Genomic DNA, 17,333 nt, shown 5'->3' on the forward strand with positions numbered 1-17,333 from the left:
ATAAGTAGAGGCCATAAGGCACAGAAGCCAAGAGGCAGGGAGAAACACAGTTACTGGGCAATGTCGGAGTGGCAGCATCACCATAATGAGAGGGAAAGGAAGAGGAGGCAAGGGACAAGATAACCCAGGGTTGTGAGGCATCCTAAATGACCTCCTAATTCCTGACATTCCAATTGCTTTGTAGAGTGATGATGAAGATACTTTCCTGTCTCCATCACTTGCATCTTTACTGGGATCATCTTAGAACCAAGGGAACCTGAGCAAGTCTGAGCAAGGCGTGGAATCTAACTGAGAGTAGAACCTGCCAAAGCCTACCCTATGTAACCTGTTGCTGCTATTATTTAGAAAATCTGTTTCCTAACTCCAGCTTTATAAGAAATGAATACCTGTCTAAGATAAACAGAGAAATGTTATCAGATGCTTGGGAACCATGAAAAGCAAGACTCAATGTAGAGGAGGGCTTTCAAGCAGCAGAAAGCAAAAAATACCAATGCCTGTAGAGCAACAATCTTCAAGCTTTGAATCCCTGCAGCACCGCTCCCCAACCACTCACTGCCCCCCCCACCTGGTTTTATTCAATTGTGTGATTCCTGGAAAGAAGCCTGCTCTTCTTCCACTCCCATCAAGAGGCTAAGCAGAACAGTTGTAGAATAGCCTTTGGCAAGCAGTTCTATATGAAGTAAAACTAACTTGTTATTTCAGCAATGTGTTTTAAACTCAAGAATGTAATCTTGCTGTTTTAGCAAGAGGCAACCTTAGCAAAAACTAGATTGTCCAGGGATGCCTGGGTGGCTCAGCTGGTTAAGCGGCTGCCTTCCGCTCAGGTCATGATCCCAGCATCCTGGGATCAAGTCCCGCATCAGGCTCCTTGCTCAGCTGGGAGCCTGCTTCTCCCTCTGCCTCTGCCTACCACTCTGTCTGCTTGTGCTCACTCTCCCTCCTCTCTCTCTCTGACAAATAAATAAATAAAACCTTTAAAAAACAAACAAACAAAACAAAACAAAACAAAAACTAGATTGTCCATAGCAGGAATTGCTGAATTAAAGGAAAGCATTTTCTTGTGAAAATTTAATAGGATACTGTGAACAAGACCAAACTCACCCCTTAATCACACTACAATCATTTTAAGGTAAAAGCAAAAAACCCAGGGCTTTCCCCCCCCACATTCCCCCAAAATTGCCACTGTACACAATTTTAAGATAAAGCTGCCAGCTATGCTGATATCTTTTAAGCCCACTAATGATCCCTTACAGACTTAAGTCAGTACTCACAATGCAGAAGATAAGTTTTTCTACTGAAATTTTACTTTATTGGTTTATTAGTTTTCCCTTCCCCCTCCAAACCCCCTATGAGAAGTCTACGTTAAAAGCCTAACTTTGCAAATTTCTCTGGAATCTGTTGCATCCTTTCCAGAGAAAATCAAGAAGCGTCCACCAGAGGAAGAGCGGCGTGGATAGTCGCTTCTGCAAGGTGAAATGTGGCAATCCCCACAGCACTAGTGTTCACGCACTTTACACGTGCTCAAGACTGCTGCTGATGAAATGAATGTGCTGTTGGTGGAAACGCTATTAGGCAAGCGGCAAGGAAAACATTCTATGAAACACTCGGGCCAGTTATAACTTGCTTCTCCGTTCATCACGTCAATGTAATGCATCATTGTACAAAGCTGAGCATTCATCATCACTGTGAAGAATCCGAACACGACTCCCGGAGGTGTGCACACACTTGCCTCTAGAAGGGATATGGCAGAGCGCGCGGTTCTGCACACGTGCGCCGAAAGGCGGGAGGTCGTTCCGCCCGCGGCCCTCCGGGTTTGTTTTTCAACCATACACAGTCAAAAGGCACACGCCCCCTGTTATTTATGCCGCCCGCCGGCGCCAGCACCTGAGCTAGAGGATCTGTCCGCAAGGGGGGGAAGGAAGCGTCTCAAGCGCTGGGGGAGAGACGTTACGGAGGAGGGGGTGCGCCGGAGGTGAGAGGAGGCCCGCGTCGGCCGGGCCCGGGCCGGGTCAGGGGCCGCATTTCCCCGCGCAGGGCCGCGCACAAAGGCCCGAGGCCCGGGCCCCACTCACCGAAGTCCAAGAACTGCTTCATGGAAAGCGGGGACGGCGAGAAGCGCGCGTAGAAGTCCACCTGGCCCGGAACGCCGCTCTCGGGCGCCGGCCCCGAGCCCGAATCCGAGCTGAGGCTGCGGCTGGCGCCGGCGGGGCTAGCTGCGCGCAGCCCGGAGCCCGGGCCGGCCGAGGCGGCTCCGCGCAGCAGCCGCGCCAGCCTCATGCCGAGCCCCGCCGGAGGTGCCGGAGCCGCGGCCGCCAGGTCGCCGCTCCGCGCCTGGGCCGGGCGGTACGTGAGGGACGTGGCGACCCTCAGGGGCGGGGAGCGGCTGTCACCGCCGCGGCCACCGCCCCCCTCGTCGGAGCCCGGCCCCCTGCGCCGCTGGGCGGGACCCGGGGAGGGAGGCGGGACCGTGCGCAGGGTCCGCCCATGGGCCGAAGTCCAGCCCCCGCGCGCCGGGGCGGGGCCGGTGAGCCACGGGACAGTTAGTGTGTGCGCCGCTCTGCGGGCCGGAGCTGGAAAGCAATGGGTCCCCGCAGGCCCCGCCCCGCCCCGCCGCGCAGCTGGGAAGCCCGCAGGTGGCGGCGGCGCCGGGGCTGCTAAGCGGGGCTCGCCCAGTGGTGCGCCCCCTTCCCACGCTCTTTCGGAGCGAACCACACCTTCCTGCTCCCTGTACCTCCCCAGCCTCTGCCGAAAGCCTCAAGAACCGGGCCGCGCACTCCGCTTTCCACAACGGTGTGCTTCTGCGAGTCCGAGTGCGAGCCAGAAACCACTGGGAGGCAAGCCCCACGTTTCACAGGTAAAAAGAAGCCAAGACCCAGAGAGCTTCAAGATCTGACCCTTGCCAAGCAGCGGTACAAAAATGCGAATGAAGCCAAGGGAACGTATCCCTAAATATTACCAGCGACTGCAGACCCAGGTGATGATTGGCAGCCCAGCTTGAAGCTTCATGTGCAGGCCTTCTAGGCATGGTCAGCAACCACGATGAGGGGTCCCTCCCCTTGACTGACATTCTCTTAACGTCTTTTCAGCTTCACAGTTTGCCTGTTCCAGCTTTTCCTCTTCTCAGATTTCCTGAACTTATGATGGGGTTGGATATGGTAAGTTGAAAATCCATTTAATACGCTTGTCCAGCATCATAGCTTAACCTAGCCGACCTTAAGCGTGCTCGGAACATTTCCGTTAGCCAACAGTTGGGCAAAATCCTCTAAATCAAAGCCTATTTTATAATAACACTTTACTGAAGAACTGCCCTGAAAGTGAAAAGCAGAATGGCTGTACGTGGGTTGTTTACCCTGGGGATTGTAGGGCTGAGTTGGAGCTGCTGCTGCTGCTGCTGCTGCTGCAAGCATCACGAAAGAATATTGTATCCCATTTCAGCTTGCTTGGGAAAAGATCAAAATTCAAGGTATGATTTCCACTGAATGAGTATCAGTTTCTCACCATTGTAAAGTAGAAAAATCGTAAGTTGAACTGTTGAAAATCGGGAAATGTCTGTAGTGAATCCAAGACTAGACAATTTCTCGTATTGTTTTAACCCCACAGAGCTGCAAAGGCAGCAATCTATGCTGAAAATCCCCACAGCACTCCCTTATCTCCAGGGCTACTTCCCCATATATCCATCACCAGGGCTTTGGTATGTCTTAATTTTTGAAAAATTACTTTTTCATGGGTAGTTTATCTATAAAACATGTATACATCTATATCTCCAGCAGTTACTGGTGTAGAATAACAATTCATTTCTCCATAGTGGTCAGGTCTTGGGTTATATAAAGTATATGTATAAAGAATGAGATGACAGTCTCTTTTTAGGCTGTATTAGTCCCACAAGGTTAGCTTGAAGGAGAACAGTGCCCAACTGGAAACAGGGGTAGGTAGTTGAGGGAATGGGGTGGAAACAGCACCTGAACATAGTCTCTGAAAGCTGTGCCTCTTACAGTTTTTTCAGGTATCTATTAACATCGTTGTTGTTATGACTTTGGTGAAAATATCTTAGAGGAAGTAGTATGAACATAAGATGAGATATGTAGAGAAAGTAAGAGGTGGTATCTTTCATACCTTTGCTGTTCTACCGGAAATACTCTGTATCCTCCAAATTTGGCCTTGCTTCATTCGTTCTGTGAATGCTTGTTGAATGCTTCCTGTAGGTACCAGGCAATGTTCTGGGCGGCTGGGAATAAAGCCATATGCAATTCAGATAGGATCCTATATTCAGATATGCCTGCTCTTAGAAAGCATGTACTGTAGGGTCTGACATGGTAGAAGAATTTTATACCACACCAATATTAGAGCGTCTCCTCCATGGAAGAAGGATTAGAGTTGTTTTGAATGGCTGAAACAGCTGATGGGAGTCTTAGGGGTAGAAACCATAGGAAACAGATCTGACTCATGTATGGGAAAACTTTGGATGGTTATCACCATTTGACTATGAACTGGCAGCCTTAGAGTACCAGGGGGTTCTTGTCAGTTATCATTAGCATCTAGAGCGGTTTTGTAATAACACTGCAGGGAGAATTACAGGAAAGCAGTATGGTGTAATGAAAAGAGCCTAGTGCCTGGTTTCAAATCCAGGCCCTGCTGTATACTAGCTCTGTAGCCTTGAGGGAGTTACTTAAACTGTCTGAGCTCAGCCTCCTTACCTATAAAGGGGGGAAAATTACTGTCTCCTTCAGTGACTGTGATATGCATAGTGTAGCTGTCTGTGTTAGGACAAAGCCCAGGATGTACCAAACCCTCAGTAAATGACATCTATTTTTTTTAATCATTGTAGTTTTTTTGTTTTGTTTTGTTTTTAAAGATTTTATTTATTTATTTGACAGACAGAGATCACAAGTAGGCAGAGAGACAGGCAGAAAGAGAAGGGGAAGCAGGCTCTCTGCTGAGCCGAGAGCCTGATGCGGGGCTTGATCCCAGGACCCTGAGACCATGACCCGAGCCAAAAGCAGAGGCTTTAACCCGCTGAGCCACCCAGGCGCCCCATTGTTGCTGTTGTAATTATTATTATTTCCTGATTAGGATTTTATCCGAACAGCTCATATTCATGTTTTGCCTAAAGCCAACTTTACCAAACGTTTGGGATAAAACAATTAAAATTTAAATATTAGTTATCCTTAAAATATTGTCTCTCAACCATTTCTACAACTCTGCTCCAGCCTCTGTTGGTTACCTTCCTTTTCCTTTTCCTTCCTTCTATACCACTCCCTGAACTCCAGAATCTTAACTGATTATAGTATAGTACCCACGGTATTATTCATCTCCCTTGACCCCTGTTTGCAGCTCTGCTGCTTTCGCCCTGAGCATGTCAAGTTGTTCAGCTGAACAGTAACTTCTGTAGAAGCACAAAGGCCCAGCAAAATCTTGAGGTTTATTTTAGCAACTTCATTCTCCCAGAAACCAATCCGACTGTGTGGTTTTTTTCTTTAAAGATTTTATTTATTTGTTTGTTTGAAGGAGAGAGTGAAAATGAGCGGTTGGAGGGTGGACAGGGGAAGCACAGGGAGAGGGACAAGCAGACTAGGCCCTGAGCCCGAGCCTGATGCAGGGCTAGATCTCACTACCCTGAGATCATGACCTAAGCGGAAACCAAGGGCTGGACGCCACCCCCCACCCCCACCATTCAACTGTTTAATGAAATGGTTCTTTTCTTTTTTCCAAAGTGATGTAGAAAAGAAGTTAGGGTTCAAAACTGATGGGCAAGAAAGAGTTCTTGAGATGCCTTTGGTGCAAAAAGGTAGTTTTATTAAAGCACAGACAAGACTCCTGGGGCAGAAAGAACTGCTCTGGGGTCATATGGGATGGATGGTCCATTGTATACTTTAAAGTTGGGAAGGGGTTAGGAATAGTGTAAGCCTCCCAGGTATTTTGGAAATAGGGTTTCCAGGATACTGAGGGAGCTTGGTATTGTTAGGAAAGGTCATTTACTACTGTTTAGTAGAAACTTAGTCATGAGACCCTTCAGATGTATATTGGTGGGTCATATGCTTGGGGGATGATTTCCAACATGTATCTTGGCCAGGGTAGAGATAAAGTAAGCTTCCAAAGGAATTTTTTTATATTAAGGAGACTTACAGGGTCCTTGGGGTTGGGTTAAGATTGCCTTTTGCCCTTAACAAAGCATTTAACATCGAAGCAGTGGAGTCCCTAGAGGAATGTCACTCTGTCCATCTCAAGGACCTGGCAATGGGCTGCAGGTAGTAAGGAAATTCAGTAATTTTTCTTCTGCCTTTGTTTCCCACATCAAAGTATATTCACCGAACTTCCACCCAATATCCAGAGACTGAGTATAGGAAAACACATAAAAAATGATATCAACATTTTGCTTTTTGGTCAAAGACTTAGTGTCCAGAAGCTGAAGAGAACATTAGATTTTTTTTTTTTCAGGTATTTGTTAACATGATGGTTTTTAAGACTATGGTAAAAATATCTTAGAGTAAGCAGTTGTAGGGAAGGAAAAAAAATGTCCTTCCCTGTCAGGTTTTTCCAGCTGCTTTAAGGATTCAATTGACATGAGACAGATTAACAGGAGAAAAACCCAAGATTTATTATGTGCACACGGAGACCCAATAATGAAATTGACACCCAAAGAAATGACCATGGCAGGCAGAGTTCATACATTTTAGACAAAGAGACAATAAATTTGAGGTATTGACAGCATAAAGAAAACAGATGTTTGGGAGCTTTCGTTAGTAAGGAATTCTAAGATTTGGGCTGAGGTTGTAGATTAGTAAAAAGGAACAAGGTTTGTTTCTACAGCTTTAAAGTCTCTGGGGGTAGGGATGTCTTTTTACTTCTTAATAAAGCGTAGGTACCTTTCACACAGAAGATTTACTTTGGGCCTTCAGGGGATACAGGGGAAGGTCCGTCTTTTTCCAAGTAGCTTCAATTCAAAATAACCAATATGCCGTTGTGGCATATATTAGGGTGGCCTGCCTTGGGCCCCTCCAGTTCCCATAGAAAAGGTGAGCTGGTGACTATGGAGAGACAAACTGAGTTAGTAAATGAGTGGTAAGAGATCTGCAAAGAGAAAAAGGAATATAGATGAGAATGAGGACGAACCAACAGGAAAGAAAAAGTCTGAGCCCTTTCCTTCGCACCCCATTAAGCTAGTCCCCCAGCCCCAGAGATGGATCAGTCCTATAAAATGTCCGTGCTTCGTTTATCTGCTGAAAATACTAGGCCTTTTTTTCTAACATATTGAAGTTAGGTAGAACTTGTCCTATTTGGTTTATGCGGAAAGAACACTTTTTCACCAGAGACTGCCTTAGTCCCCCCGTGCTGGGCTGCCAGCGTGTGTCGGGTATGAGGATTTTGGACTTCCAGAGAGACTAAGCTGTTAACTTCTGACCGGAGTCATGTCAGAGTTCTTGAGGTAGTATTGAGCTCTTATTCCACTATATAGGGAGACTTGGGATTGCCTTTTCTAATTCATGATCTCCAAGATTTGGGAAGAAAGACCCTAAATGCTGAAAAGAAGGCAGACCTGTGATACACAAGCAGAATTTCTGTGATTTTTCAACAGGCATATTTATGTGGCATAATTTTACGAACAAAGGAGCCAAGCTTGTCGTTAGCATTTAGGGTGAAGTGTTTAGTGACAGGAGCCAGGTATCAGTCCATATTGTCCTGAACACTTACGTGGGAACGCTTTATACACCTTGTTGCCACATAAAATAAAAAGAGGGGTATGATTTACAGACAAAGTCAGGTTGAAACCTGTAATTTTTGAGGCCTGGAGCATTCCATGACCTTTGCCATTGATTATGTTAATGTCTGTACATCTCTATTTTTCATGTGGTCTTACCAGTGTGTGAGAGCAGAAGAGTCTGTAAAGTAGCTGATGTAGGTCTGGAGTTCGCTGCTGGCAGCTGTAAAGCTTACTTTTGTCACTCAGCCAAGGAAATCTGCAATTTCCATCCACCTGAATATAGTTTGTGGTATTGGGCAGTCTAACAAGAGGGGCAACTGAGCTATGGCCTCTCGTACAAGGCTGTTATGTAAACCATTGGGTGATCTGGCAAACTTTTATGCTAGGGTTATTTTTAATCTCCTTGCTGAGTTTGAAAATGCCATTTTCAGCATCAAACCAGAGAGTTTGATTGTAATGGTATATCACCCAGGAAAAGTTGAGTGGCATGTCTGTGTTCCGAGTAAAGGGAAAAATCTTCAGCTGTTCTTTTAACCCTGACAAGGGATAGTCCTTGAGCTTCTGGTGAGATTTTTCTGGGGCCTATGTAACTCACCAGGGAGAAAGGCAGAGTGACTTTTTTCTGATCATGGATATGACACTGTGTTGTTTACCCTTTGCTCAAGCTCAGTCCCTCGGTGTTTACATCAGCAGGGACAAAGACCAGGGTATTTTGTGCATTATCTAGATGTACACATAGTCAACAGTCGGACTGATTAACGTTTGGTAAACTGGCACCAGTGGGTGTTTGGTCTGCGACCAACTTGTTCAAAGAGAGTTGGTAAGAAGACGACAGGGGCTGGAAACCAGCCCATAGTGGAAACTTAGAGTAGCTAAATAGCATAGGTAGAGACAAGCATTCTCTAGAAGTCTGTATTTTATTAAATGATTTATAAATGTGGATAAACTATTAAAAAGAGAAGTGCTTTGTTTTAATATCATGGGGTCTTTTTAAAAATAAGGGGTAGGGAAAGAGAAGTTTATTGATCCATGATCTTAGGAAGGGCTGTCTATAACATGGTGCCATCTGCTTCTGAGACCTGGAACTGAGCCCTACAAATCCTTATTTTCAGGTCACCTATAAAAGTCCTCTCCCAGTTGTCTTGTGAGTGATGATCTGGGTCTGTTTTAGTGTGGCTTGCATGAATCTCAGGGGGATTTCTTTTCTCTTTCGATGGCAGTGTAGGTGGTCAGTAACACCTCATAAGCGCCTTTTCAGCAAGGGTACAGTGCTTGTTCCCTTCTAAAGAATTTGATGTACATCCAGCCTCCAGGTCGAAAGGGATGGCAAGGTTCATCAGTGGGACCTGTTGGTGATATGCTTCAAGTTTAGTAGTTCTTGTGTATAGTTAGTCATAGCATCAGGTTGTTCATTTAACTCAAAAATGAAAGGTTTAAAGATGTCAGTAGGCAATGGGTGACCAACACTGTTTTTATAGTTTTATTTATTTTTTATTTTTTTTATGGATTTTATTTAGTTATTTGGGAAAGAAAGAGAATGAGAGAGAGAGAGAGCATGAGAGGGGAGAGGTCAGAGGGAGAAGCACACTCCCCACCTAGCAGGGAGCCCAATGTGGGACTTGATCCCAGGACTCCAGGATCATGACCTGAGCTAAAGGCAGTTGCTCAACTGGGCCACCCAGGTGCCCCAATACTTTTTTTTTTTTTTTCTTTTAAGCAGATCAATCCATGGCTTCCATTTTGAATATTCTGGATCTTAATAAGGGCCAAGTGCAGTTCTTCTGGCCGTTGAAGTCCAGTTTCTTGGCAAGTCTTTTCTAAAGGCCTTTCTAGGTCTAGATTTTTATGTTCCATTTGCCCTGATGATTAAAGTTGATATGGGGTGTGAAATTTTAATGAGTGCCCCTGTGTTCTTGCAAGCAGACTGTTTATCTCTGCTGTAATATGAGTTCTTTGGTTTAACTCAATCCATAAATGAATGCCAAAATGAGGAATAATCCGGTTGTTAATTTCTTTACCACCGTGGCGACATGTTTAACACATCTGGTTGGATAGCACCCAGTCTATTCACTAAACAGGCCAAATAGGAAGAATAGCTCAGGGCTGGGGACAAGTCTATAAAATCCATTTGAAATGCCACAAAGGGCAATATGGACCTAGAAGGACTGCTTGGGGGCGCACTGATTTGGTGAGATTACAAATAGTGTACTGAAAAATATGAGACTGATGCGCTACCTACTGCGCTAACGAGGCACCTAGTGTACTGCAAAATAATTTGGTCAGAAATTTTGAGGTTGCCAGGGCAGAACCAACTGTATTTTAGTTCCTTAATTATTCTGTTTGCTCATGTTAACCTAAAAACAAACTGCCAGTTATTTTACCAGCAAAATGGGCTTATATGGGAAAAACAGAAAATTGCAATTTGGGACAAGCAGTTTATGGCAAAATTGTAGGCAAGTCTGCAGAACAAAGGAGAGGAGTGCTTTTTTATAGAGCGGACGGGTGTGGGGTGCAGTTGGGGAAGGCTGTTACAAGCAAGTCCATTGGAGTAAACTGGGAGTTTGAAGTATGGTAGCTTTGCATTGGCCGATATGTGACTGTCTCTCATTAGTTGAGCTGCTGCGATAGCAAGGTCGTGTCTTCTGTTGGGTCTGCAACTGAAAAGCAGTAGTAGAGTGTGAGAGCTCCCCCCACCCCAACCTCCCAGTGAGTTTTCCCTTCATTAATTTTCACACGTGTCCCATTTGGGGGGAGGTAAGTGCTAGCCAAAAGGTTAAAAGGCGCTACAATAGAATCCATCTGGCAATCATTTGCACCCTTTTGTATCCAGTTATCTTCTTCAGGTTGAAGGGTATTTGCCTGATAATTAATACTATCAGTCCGGGATAAAGGTAGGGTTAAAAATTGGGTGGACTGACAATTGGAGAAAGACAACTATCATATGATCTCCCTTTTATGAGGAAGTGGAGATGCAACGTGGGGGGTTTGGGGGTAGGAAAAGAATAAATGAAACAAGTTGGGATCGGGAGGGAGACAAACAGTAAGATACTCTTAATCTCACAAAACAAATGGAGGGTTGCAGGGTGGGGGGGTAGGGAGAGGGTGGTGGGGTTATGGACATTGGGGAAGGTATGTGCTATGGTGAGTGCTACGAAGTGTGTAAACCTGGTGATTCACAGACCTGTACCCCTGGGGCTGATAATACATTATATGTTAATATAAAAATAAAAAAGAAAATCCTTGCTAATGGAAAAAAAAAATTGGGCAGACTGAGGATGGGGGGGCATGAGGGTGTGGTCTCTTTTGGGCCGAATACTTAACAGTTCTGTTAGCCTTCTGGTTTCTAAAGATACAGTATCGATTTCCTTTGTATGAACTAAATAGTGAATAATTATAATTTTAGAAGGGAGGTGAGTAACTTTTACTAGGTCAGCAATTATGAGCCCTTTAGCAATGGGAGTATCCACCAAAGGTAAGAATCCATGAGATTTCCAAATTGTGCCAACAGCATGGCAACCTGCAGAATCAGTGTAAAAGCAGTTTTCCCCTCCCACCAGCATGTAAACTCTGCAGGCCAGAGCTATGAGTTCAGCCACTTGGGCTATTTTACAGCGAGCAAAGAATATGCCTTGGTTGTTTTGTGTGGGAAAATTATGGCACAACCAGTCATTATGTATCCCTGGAAATTTTGTTTACAGGAGCCATGACAAAATAAAAGTTAGTCTGGATTATTTGGAGGGATGTCTGAGAGATGCTGTCGTGGTTTTGAGATCCTACAGTTGTAAGGCGATAGTGGGGAAGAGAGTGGGGCTCTCCATTATTAGAGAGTAAGGTAGCTGGATTTAAAGTTTCTCAATGATATAAGATGACAAGTTAGTTAGAAGAGCTTATTTGTAAGTGGTCTGTCGTTTTGTTGAGAGATGCTGTGTCTTACAAACTTGTAAGGGCGCAGGTATATTTTGGGGACACACAAGTCAACAGAGGAGCCTAACGTAAGAGTCCTCGTTTTGTCCAGCAAGGAGGCAGCTGCATGGAAGTATGGGGGTGCACCTGATGCCACCTGGTCCACTTGGCATGAGAACTGTGCTGTTGGCATTCTTCTAGGAGGCAGAAGCTTGTCCTAGAATCCCCGCAGCAAAGCTGTTATTTTCATGCAGTATGAACGGACGGGCTTGTCGAAATTCGGTAAGTGAGGAGTGTGGACAGAGGTCATTTCAAAACTTCAAAAGAGATTAATGTCTCTGAAGACCAGAGTGGGGTGATGCCTGAGAAAAGAGCACACAAAGGTTTAACAAAAACTGTAGAATTAGGAATCCGTTGGTGGCAAAATCCAGCTGTCCATAAAAATGGACTTAACTATTTGGGGGAAAGGGCTGGACAAAAGAGACTCAAGGTGTTTTGGAGTGAGCTTTAGAATGCCCTGCGATATCTCGTGTCCTAAATAGGTAACAGTTGCATATACCTACTCATGTTTCGATTTAGAGGTTTTATGGCTTTGTTTAATTACTGCCTTTAAGTGAATGAAGGAGCTATAAAAGTTCCCCACTCAGGTTGATTACAGAGCAAAAGGGCATCAGCATAGTGCACTAGGATGGAATCTTGGGTAAGGATTATAGGGTCCAGGTTGGCTTGAAGGACTTGAGGAAATATTGAGAGAGACTCATAGTAGCCTCTTGGACTGGGAGTCTGTGGCAGTTGTCCCCCTTTACATGGAAATGCAAAAAGAAATTTCGAGTCTGGGTGAGATTGAAAAGAAAACTGAGGAAGGTGCCAAGGAGTCCCAAAAGAGTTTATTTATGTCCCTCAAGCCCTTTACAAATTAATAAATTTGGTTTCCAAGTCAACCTCTGCCTTCTTTCTTTACTGGCAAGATTGAGGTGTTATGGGGTGAGGTGGTAAAGACAAGAACATCATGTTTTAAGAGAGGGTCCATTATACCTGGGTGGCTCTCGATTTCCACTCTGGTCATGATCTCAGGGTAATGGGACCAAGCCCTACATCAGGCTCCATGCTCAGGATGGACTTCGCTTGAGATACCCTTTCCCTCTGCCCACGCCCACACTTCATGTGCATACACTGGTGCTTTCTCTCTCAAATAAATGAATAAGTCTTTAAAAAAAGAGAGAGAGGGCCTGTTATAGGGTTAATTCCTTGCTCTGGTTTCTAGAGAGACGATTTTGAGCTACTGATTGAAATGGTTTATTCCTTTTCCAAGAAATGAACCCAGGCTCTGCACCTCATGACAGTTCAGCTTCATTTGCATGTGTAGCCCAAAGATAGATGGGACATCTTTTAAAGATTCATCCTCTTCTGAGGAATTTAGATTAAGATGAGTTTCACTAAAGTAGGAAATTTGGGATTTGGTCTATTGGTAAAGAAACAAAAATGCTTTTCTTACTAAGTGTATAGTGGCATTAAATTAACAGAGTTCACTACCAAGAAAGTTTACTGGTGAGCAGCTGGAAATAAGAAAGGCATGATGAGGATGAATAGGGCCTAAGGGTCTTGGGGTGGACTGACACACAGGCAATAAAATAGATTACCCTGAGACTCTGATAACCTGAATAGAATCAGAAGTGGCAAATAGAGATAAATCTTCTGAGAAGATAGATGGTAGAGGAAGTTGCACCAGTGTCAATTAAGAGATCCAGTTCCCGCTTTAAGTTTTGTGGTAGGTCTGGCATGCTACTGGGGATCAGCTGTCACTTAAGGGAGAATTGTCCCTCAGGAGCAATAGGAATTTTCTGAGGGTGTGGGGTTTAAGAGAATTGCTTGTTAAGCCCTTCTTTTTCTTAAGTGCAGGACAAATTCTCTTCCAATATCTGCTTTTGTTTTTTGCAATATCAGCAATTGCTTAGAGGCAAATAGGGAGATTTCTGATTGGGCTCTGAGTTATTCTCAGCGTCATGCTTCACCTTTCCAAAGACTGAAGTTGCAAGGCAAGAATTATTGCTTTTGGTTCCTTGTTCTCCCTGCTTTCCTAAGAACTATTTTCAAAGAACTGGGTGGATGCCTCCGGTCTTAGACTCCGCAGTTGCCCCACCCAACTGACCACATTCTTGTGGATTTGTTTTTTCACATTGGGAGGAAGTTTCCCATTACAGCAGAGATTAGAAGATTCTATGTTGTGAGGCTTCTGGAATGAATGCAGTATGCCTTGGAAAAGGTTGTGTAAAATGTTCAACAAAGTCTCTTTGGTGTTCTTTCTGAGTGCATATTTCAACCTTAGACAGACTGATTTGGGGAGGGAAGTGCTCCAGTGTTGCTCTGTTGACTCTTGAATATCTGCCTCTAGCTGAGTCATCTTCTGGTCATTCATAGGAGCACTGGAGAGAGGCTCTGGCCATCTGTTTCCCTTGTCAGGGGACTTTTCTCCTGGGAGCCATTTGGCCTGTCTGAAAACCACCTGATAATCACAGGCTGGAAGAACCCCTGCAGTAGCCAGACACGGTCTCTGTGAGGGAGGTGAGATTGTGGACAGTTGCTCGTCTTTGTAATTCCTCTCTAAATTTAGTAGGATTCTCTAAGAAAAGAGGTAAAGGAGTTTACAGTTTAGAAGGTCTGTTACTGGGGCTCCTGGGTGGCTCAGTGGGTTAAAGCCTCTGCCTTCGTCTCAGGTCATGATCCCAGGGTCCTGGGATTGAGCCCTGCATCCGGCTCTCTATTGGGCAGGGAGCCTGCTTCCCTACCTCTCTCTCTGCCTGCTTGTGATCTCTGTCTGTCAAATAAATAAATAAAATCTTAAAAAAAAAAAAAAAAAAAAGAAGGTCTTTTACTGTCCAGGGGACATGAACTCTTTGCAGTGGATGTCCAGGGTATATCCATAGACATTGCATAGGAGTGCTTAAAACTGGCAGAGCCTGATTACAAAGCCCTGGAAAATAGGAGGAATTATAAGGTACAGCAAAATGAGCTTTGTTGGACTTCCAGGTGTTGCTGCTAGATTTACTCCCTGAGTCCAGGGAGTAAACAAATGATCTGTTTTCCCAGGGCCTAGAGAAAGGCCAACATGCTCTCTGTAAATCTTCCAAGAAAGGGAAGGTTTCTTGGGGGAAATTGTAGTTCTAGGATTTAAAGAAATTGGTTGAGGAGATGGCACCACAGATGCCATCTGTGGTGCCATCCAAAAGATGGGGAACAGATCCAAAAGATCTTTGGGAAGGTCAGTGATAGGGATTGGGGGATAAAAGAAGGGCATAAGAAAGACTTATGTCCGATTTGATTTCTAATTCTTGTTTTAAATCTGACTTTGGGGGACGCCTGGGTGGCTCAGTTGGTTAAGCGTCTGCCTTCGGCTCAGGTCATGATCCCAGCGTCCTGGGATCGAGTCCCACATCAGGCTTCTTGCTTGGCAGGGAGCCTGCTTCTCCCTCTGCCTCTGCCTACCGCTCTGTCTGCCTGTGCTTGCTCTCTCCCTCTCTCTCTAACAAATAAATAAAATCTTTAAAAATAAATAAATAAATCTGACTTTGGTTCTTTGATTTTATTAAGGGATTCTCTAAGGTTATCTGCTGTACTTTCATGTTTTCCTTTCAGTTTGATACTCCCATAAATACCAGTAAGACAACTGTTTGCAGTCAGAGCTTGGGGGGGTGGGGGGGCGGCGGGTGGTGTGGACAAAAAACCACCACCACAACAAAAAGCTATTTAAATGTAGAAATTTTTCTAATTCAAAACATCTGTTGTTTGGCCATAAACATGTGGGATCACCATTAATATATTAATTCCAATACTAAATATATAGAACCGAAAAGCAACTTCACAGGCTTAGAATAAACCTTTACCATGGATATAAGAGGTGACCCTGGAGAGGGCATAGATGATGCAACACCCCATGATCCAAAGTTTACTCCCAGAATAATCCAAGAAAGCAAAAACTCTGTTGCCCAGGTGGTAAAAATGATGTGGTGTGTAGGTGTCTCTGGCCTCCCACAAATGTGTGACATATCTAGTCACAGACCCCCTAATCTGTGACACCAGGCAAGGAGTACTCAAGTGGGATTTCTCCAGCTCTGACAAGCAAGGAAGCTAGTCTCATACCACTGGACCCTGCAGACAGAGATTCCACTAGGCTGACATGGTAGGAAATCTTACCTTGACTAGCTGTATGTCAGATGTCCCACAGTCTCTCAGCTGAGGCAGAGTGAGCAATCTCCAGCAAGTTAGAGTATCCTGCTGACTACGCCAACTGTATGGGAGGAAAAAATTTGCTTTTTTCCCCCCAAGGTTCTTCTAGCTGTTTTAGGAATTAAATTGACATGAGACAGACTAAAAAGAGAAAAAACCCCAAAGTTTTACTATGTGTGCTTGGAGGCCCAGTAATGAAATTGAGACCCAAAGAAATGACCAAGGCAGGCAGTTTTTATACATTTTAGACAGAGACAATAAGTTTGTGAGGAATTGATGAGATAAATAAAGCAGATATTTGGGAGCTTTAACTAGTAAGGAATTCTAAGCAGAATTTGGGCTGGGGTTGTAGATTAGTAAATGGTAACAAGGTTTGTTTCTGCAGCTCTCTCAACTTTAAAGTCTCTACTCCGGTGATAAGGGTGTCTTTTTACTTGTTAGTACAGGAAAGGTAACTTTCGTGTGAACGATTTATTTCCTACCTAAAGCAGATGTGGAGGAGGGTCTGAGTGTCTTGCACTAGCTGTTGCCCAAGTAGCTTCAATTCAAAGTAACCAGTATTATTTTGGAGTGGCCTTCCCCGGACCCCTATACAGCATGAGCATAAGACAAGAGATATAGAGAAAGTGATCAAAACATAGCTCTTTTATATGAGCTTTACCAAGGGGCCATATTATTTAACTATGTAAATATAAGCCACACTTATATTCCAAGGTTCTGTAAAAGTCTTCGTATATCACATATTTGGGCTAGATCTCAATTCACTGAGAATTTATTATTCATGTTGGCTGGTTTGACTGAAAAAAAGTCAAAACAGCAATGAACAAGCTAGACTGTATCAGCCTGTTGCTGATACATTACTCTCTGGCTTCATGAGGCTCAGAGAACAAGAGGAGAGAAAAGTTGTATTTGTTTTCTTGTCCCCTCCTGCCAGGCCTTGATTTGTGTCCTGCTTTAGTGTGGCCACAGCTCTCTCCCCATGCCCAATGGGCCCTAGAAGTGGTACCAATTTCCCTGTGTTAATTGGGATGCTTCAGCATCCTGGCTATTTAACTCGGCCAACACCTCTGTTAATAGTCACTTCAAGCACGTTTCAGTCTCCTCTTCCAGTGTACTGCTATTTCCCGCCCCACAACAGTGACTGATACATCAAAAAAGCCAATTTTTGAAAAAGGTAAAATCATGGCTTTGAAAATAGCTCTAAAATGAACATGTCATTATCACATTGTGTGCTTTAAGTATCTTATAGTTTTGTCCATTTTATTTAAGTTAAGCTGAAAAAAATGAACATGCCAAAAATTTAATTAACATATCAATTAGTTGAGGGGACCAGAAAAAATGTTATCAGTTCAAAGGAGAACTAAAAATATAGGAAAAGAGGAGTGAATTAGCAAAGGGCATCAAAATTGCCTTTTAACCCCTTAGGAATCAGAAACTCTCCATCTGACAGTTTGTTTTCATGGATATAGGCAAGAATTATTTGCATTATCAGTTATCTACAATTTAC

At 44.2% G+C, this 17,333-nt stretch overlaps 2 protein-coding genes across 5 annotated transcripts in view; one reads left to right on the forward strand and one right to left on the reverse strand.

Annotated features, from left to right (window-relative positions):
- Window positions 1-2,277, reverse strand: part of PDK1 (pyruvate dehydrogenase kinase 1) — a 27,657-nt gene extending 25,380 nt beyond the window's left edge. The window contains exon 1 of the mRNA XM_004744080.3: window positions 2,073-2,277. Coding sequence (XP_004744137.2) covers window positions 2,073-2,277 — 205 coding nt within the window. The remainder of the gene's footprint in view (window positions 1-2,072) is intronic.
- The window catches only part of LOC106004982 (tropomyosin-1, isoforms 33/34-like), a 68,102-nt gene continuing 53,044 nt past the window's right edge, over window positions 2,276-17,333 (forward strand). For 2 of the 4 annotated variants that reach the window (XM_045066568.1, XM_045066569.1), the window contains exons 1-2: window positions 2,276-2,854; window positions 3,087-3,155. In XM_045066568.1, coding sequence (XP_044922503.1) covers window positions 2,276-2,854; window positions 3,087-3,155 — 648 coding nt within the window. Of the gene's footprint in view, window positions 3,156-17,333 lie in introns of all 4 variants that reach the window. The other 2 variants (XR_006602461.1, XM_045066570.1) reach the window with 2 other exon arrangements.

Source organism: Mustela putorius, unplaced genomic scaffold, assembly GCF_011764305.1.
Source record: "Mustela putorius furo isolate JIRA1106 unplaced genomic scaffold, ASM1176430v1.1 tig00003869_pilon_pilon_pilon, whole genome shotgun sequence".
NCBI lineage: Eukaryota > Metazoa > Chordata > Mammalia > Carnivora > Mustelidae > Mustela > Mustela putorius.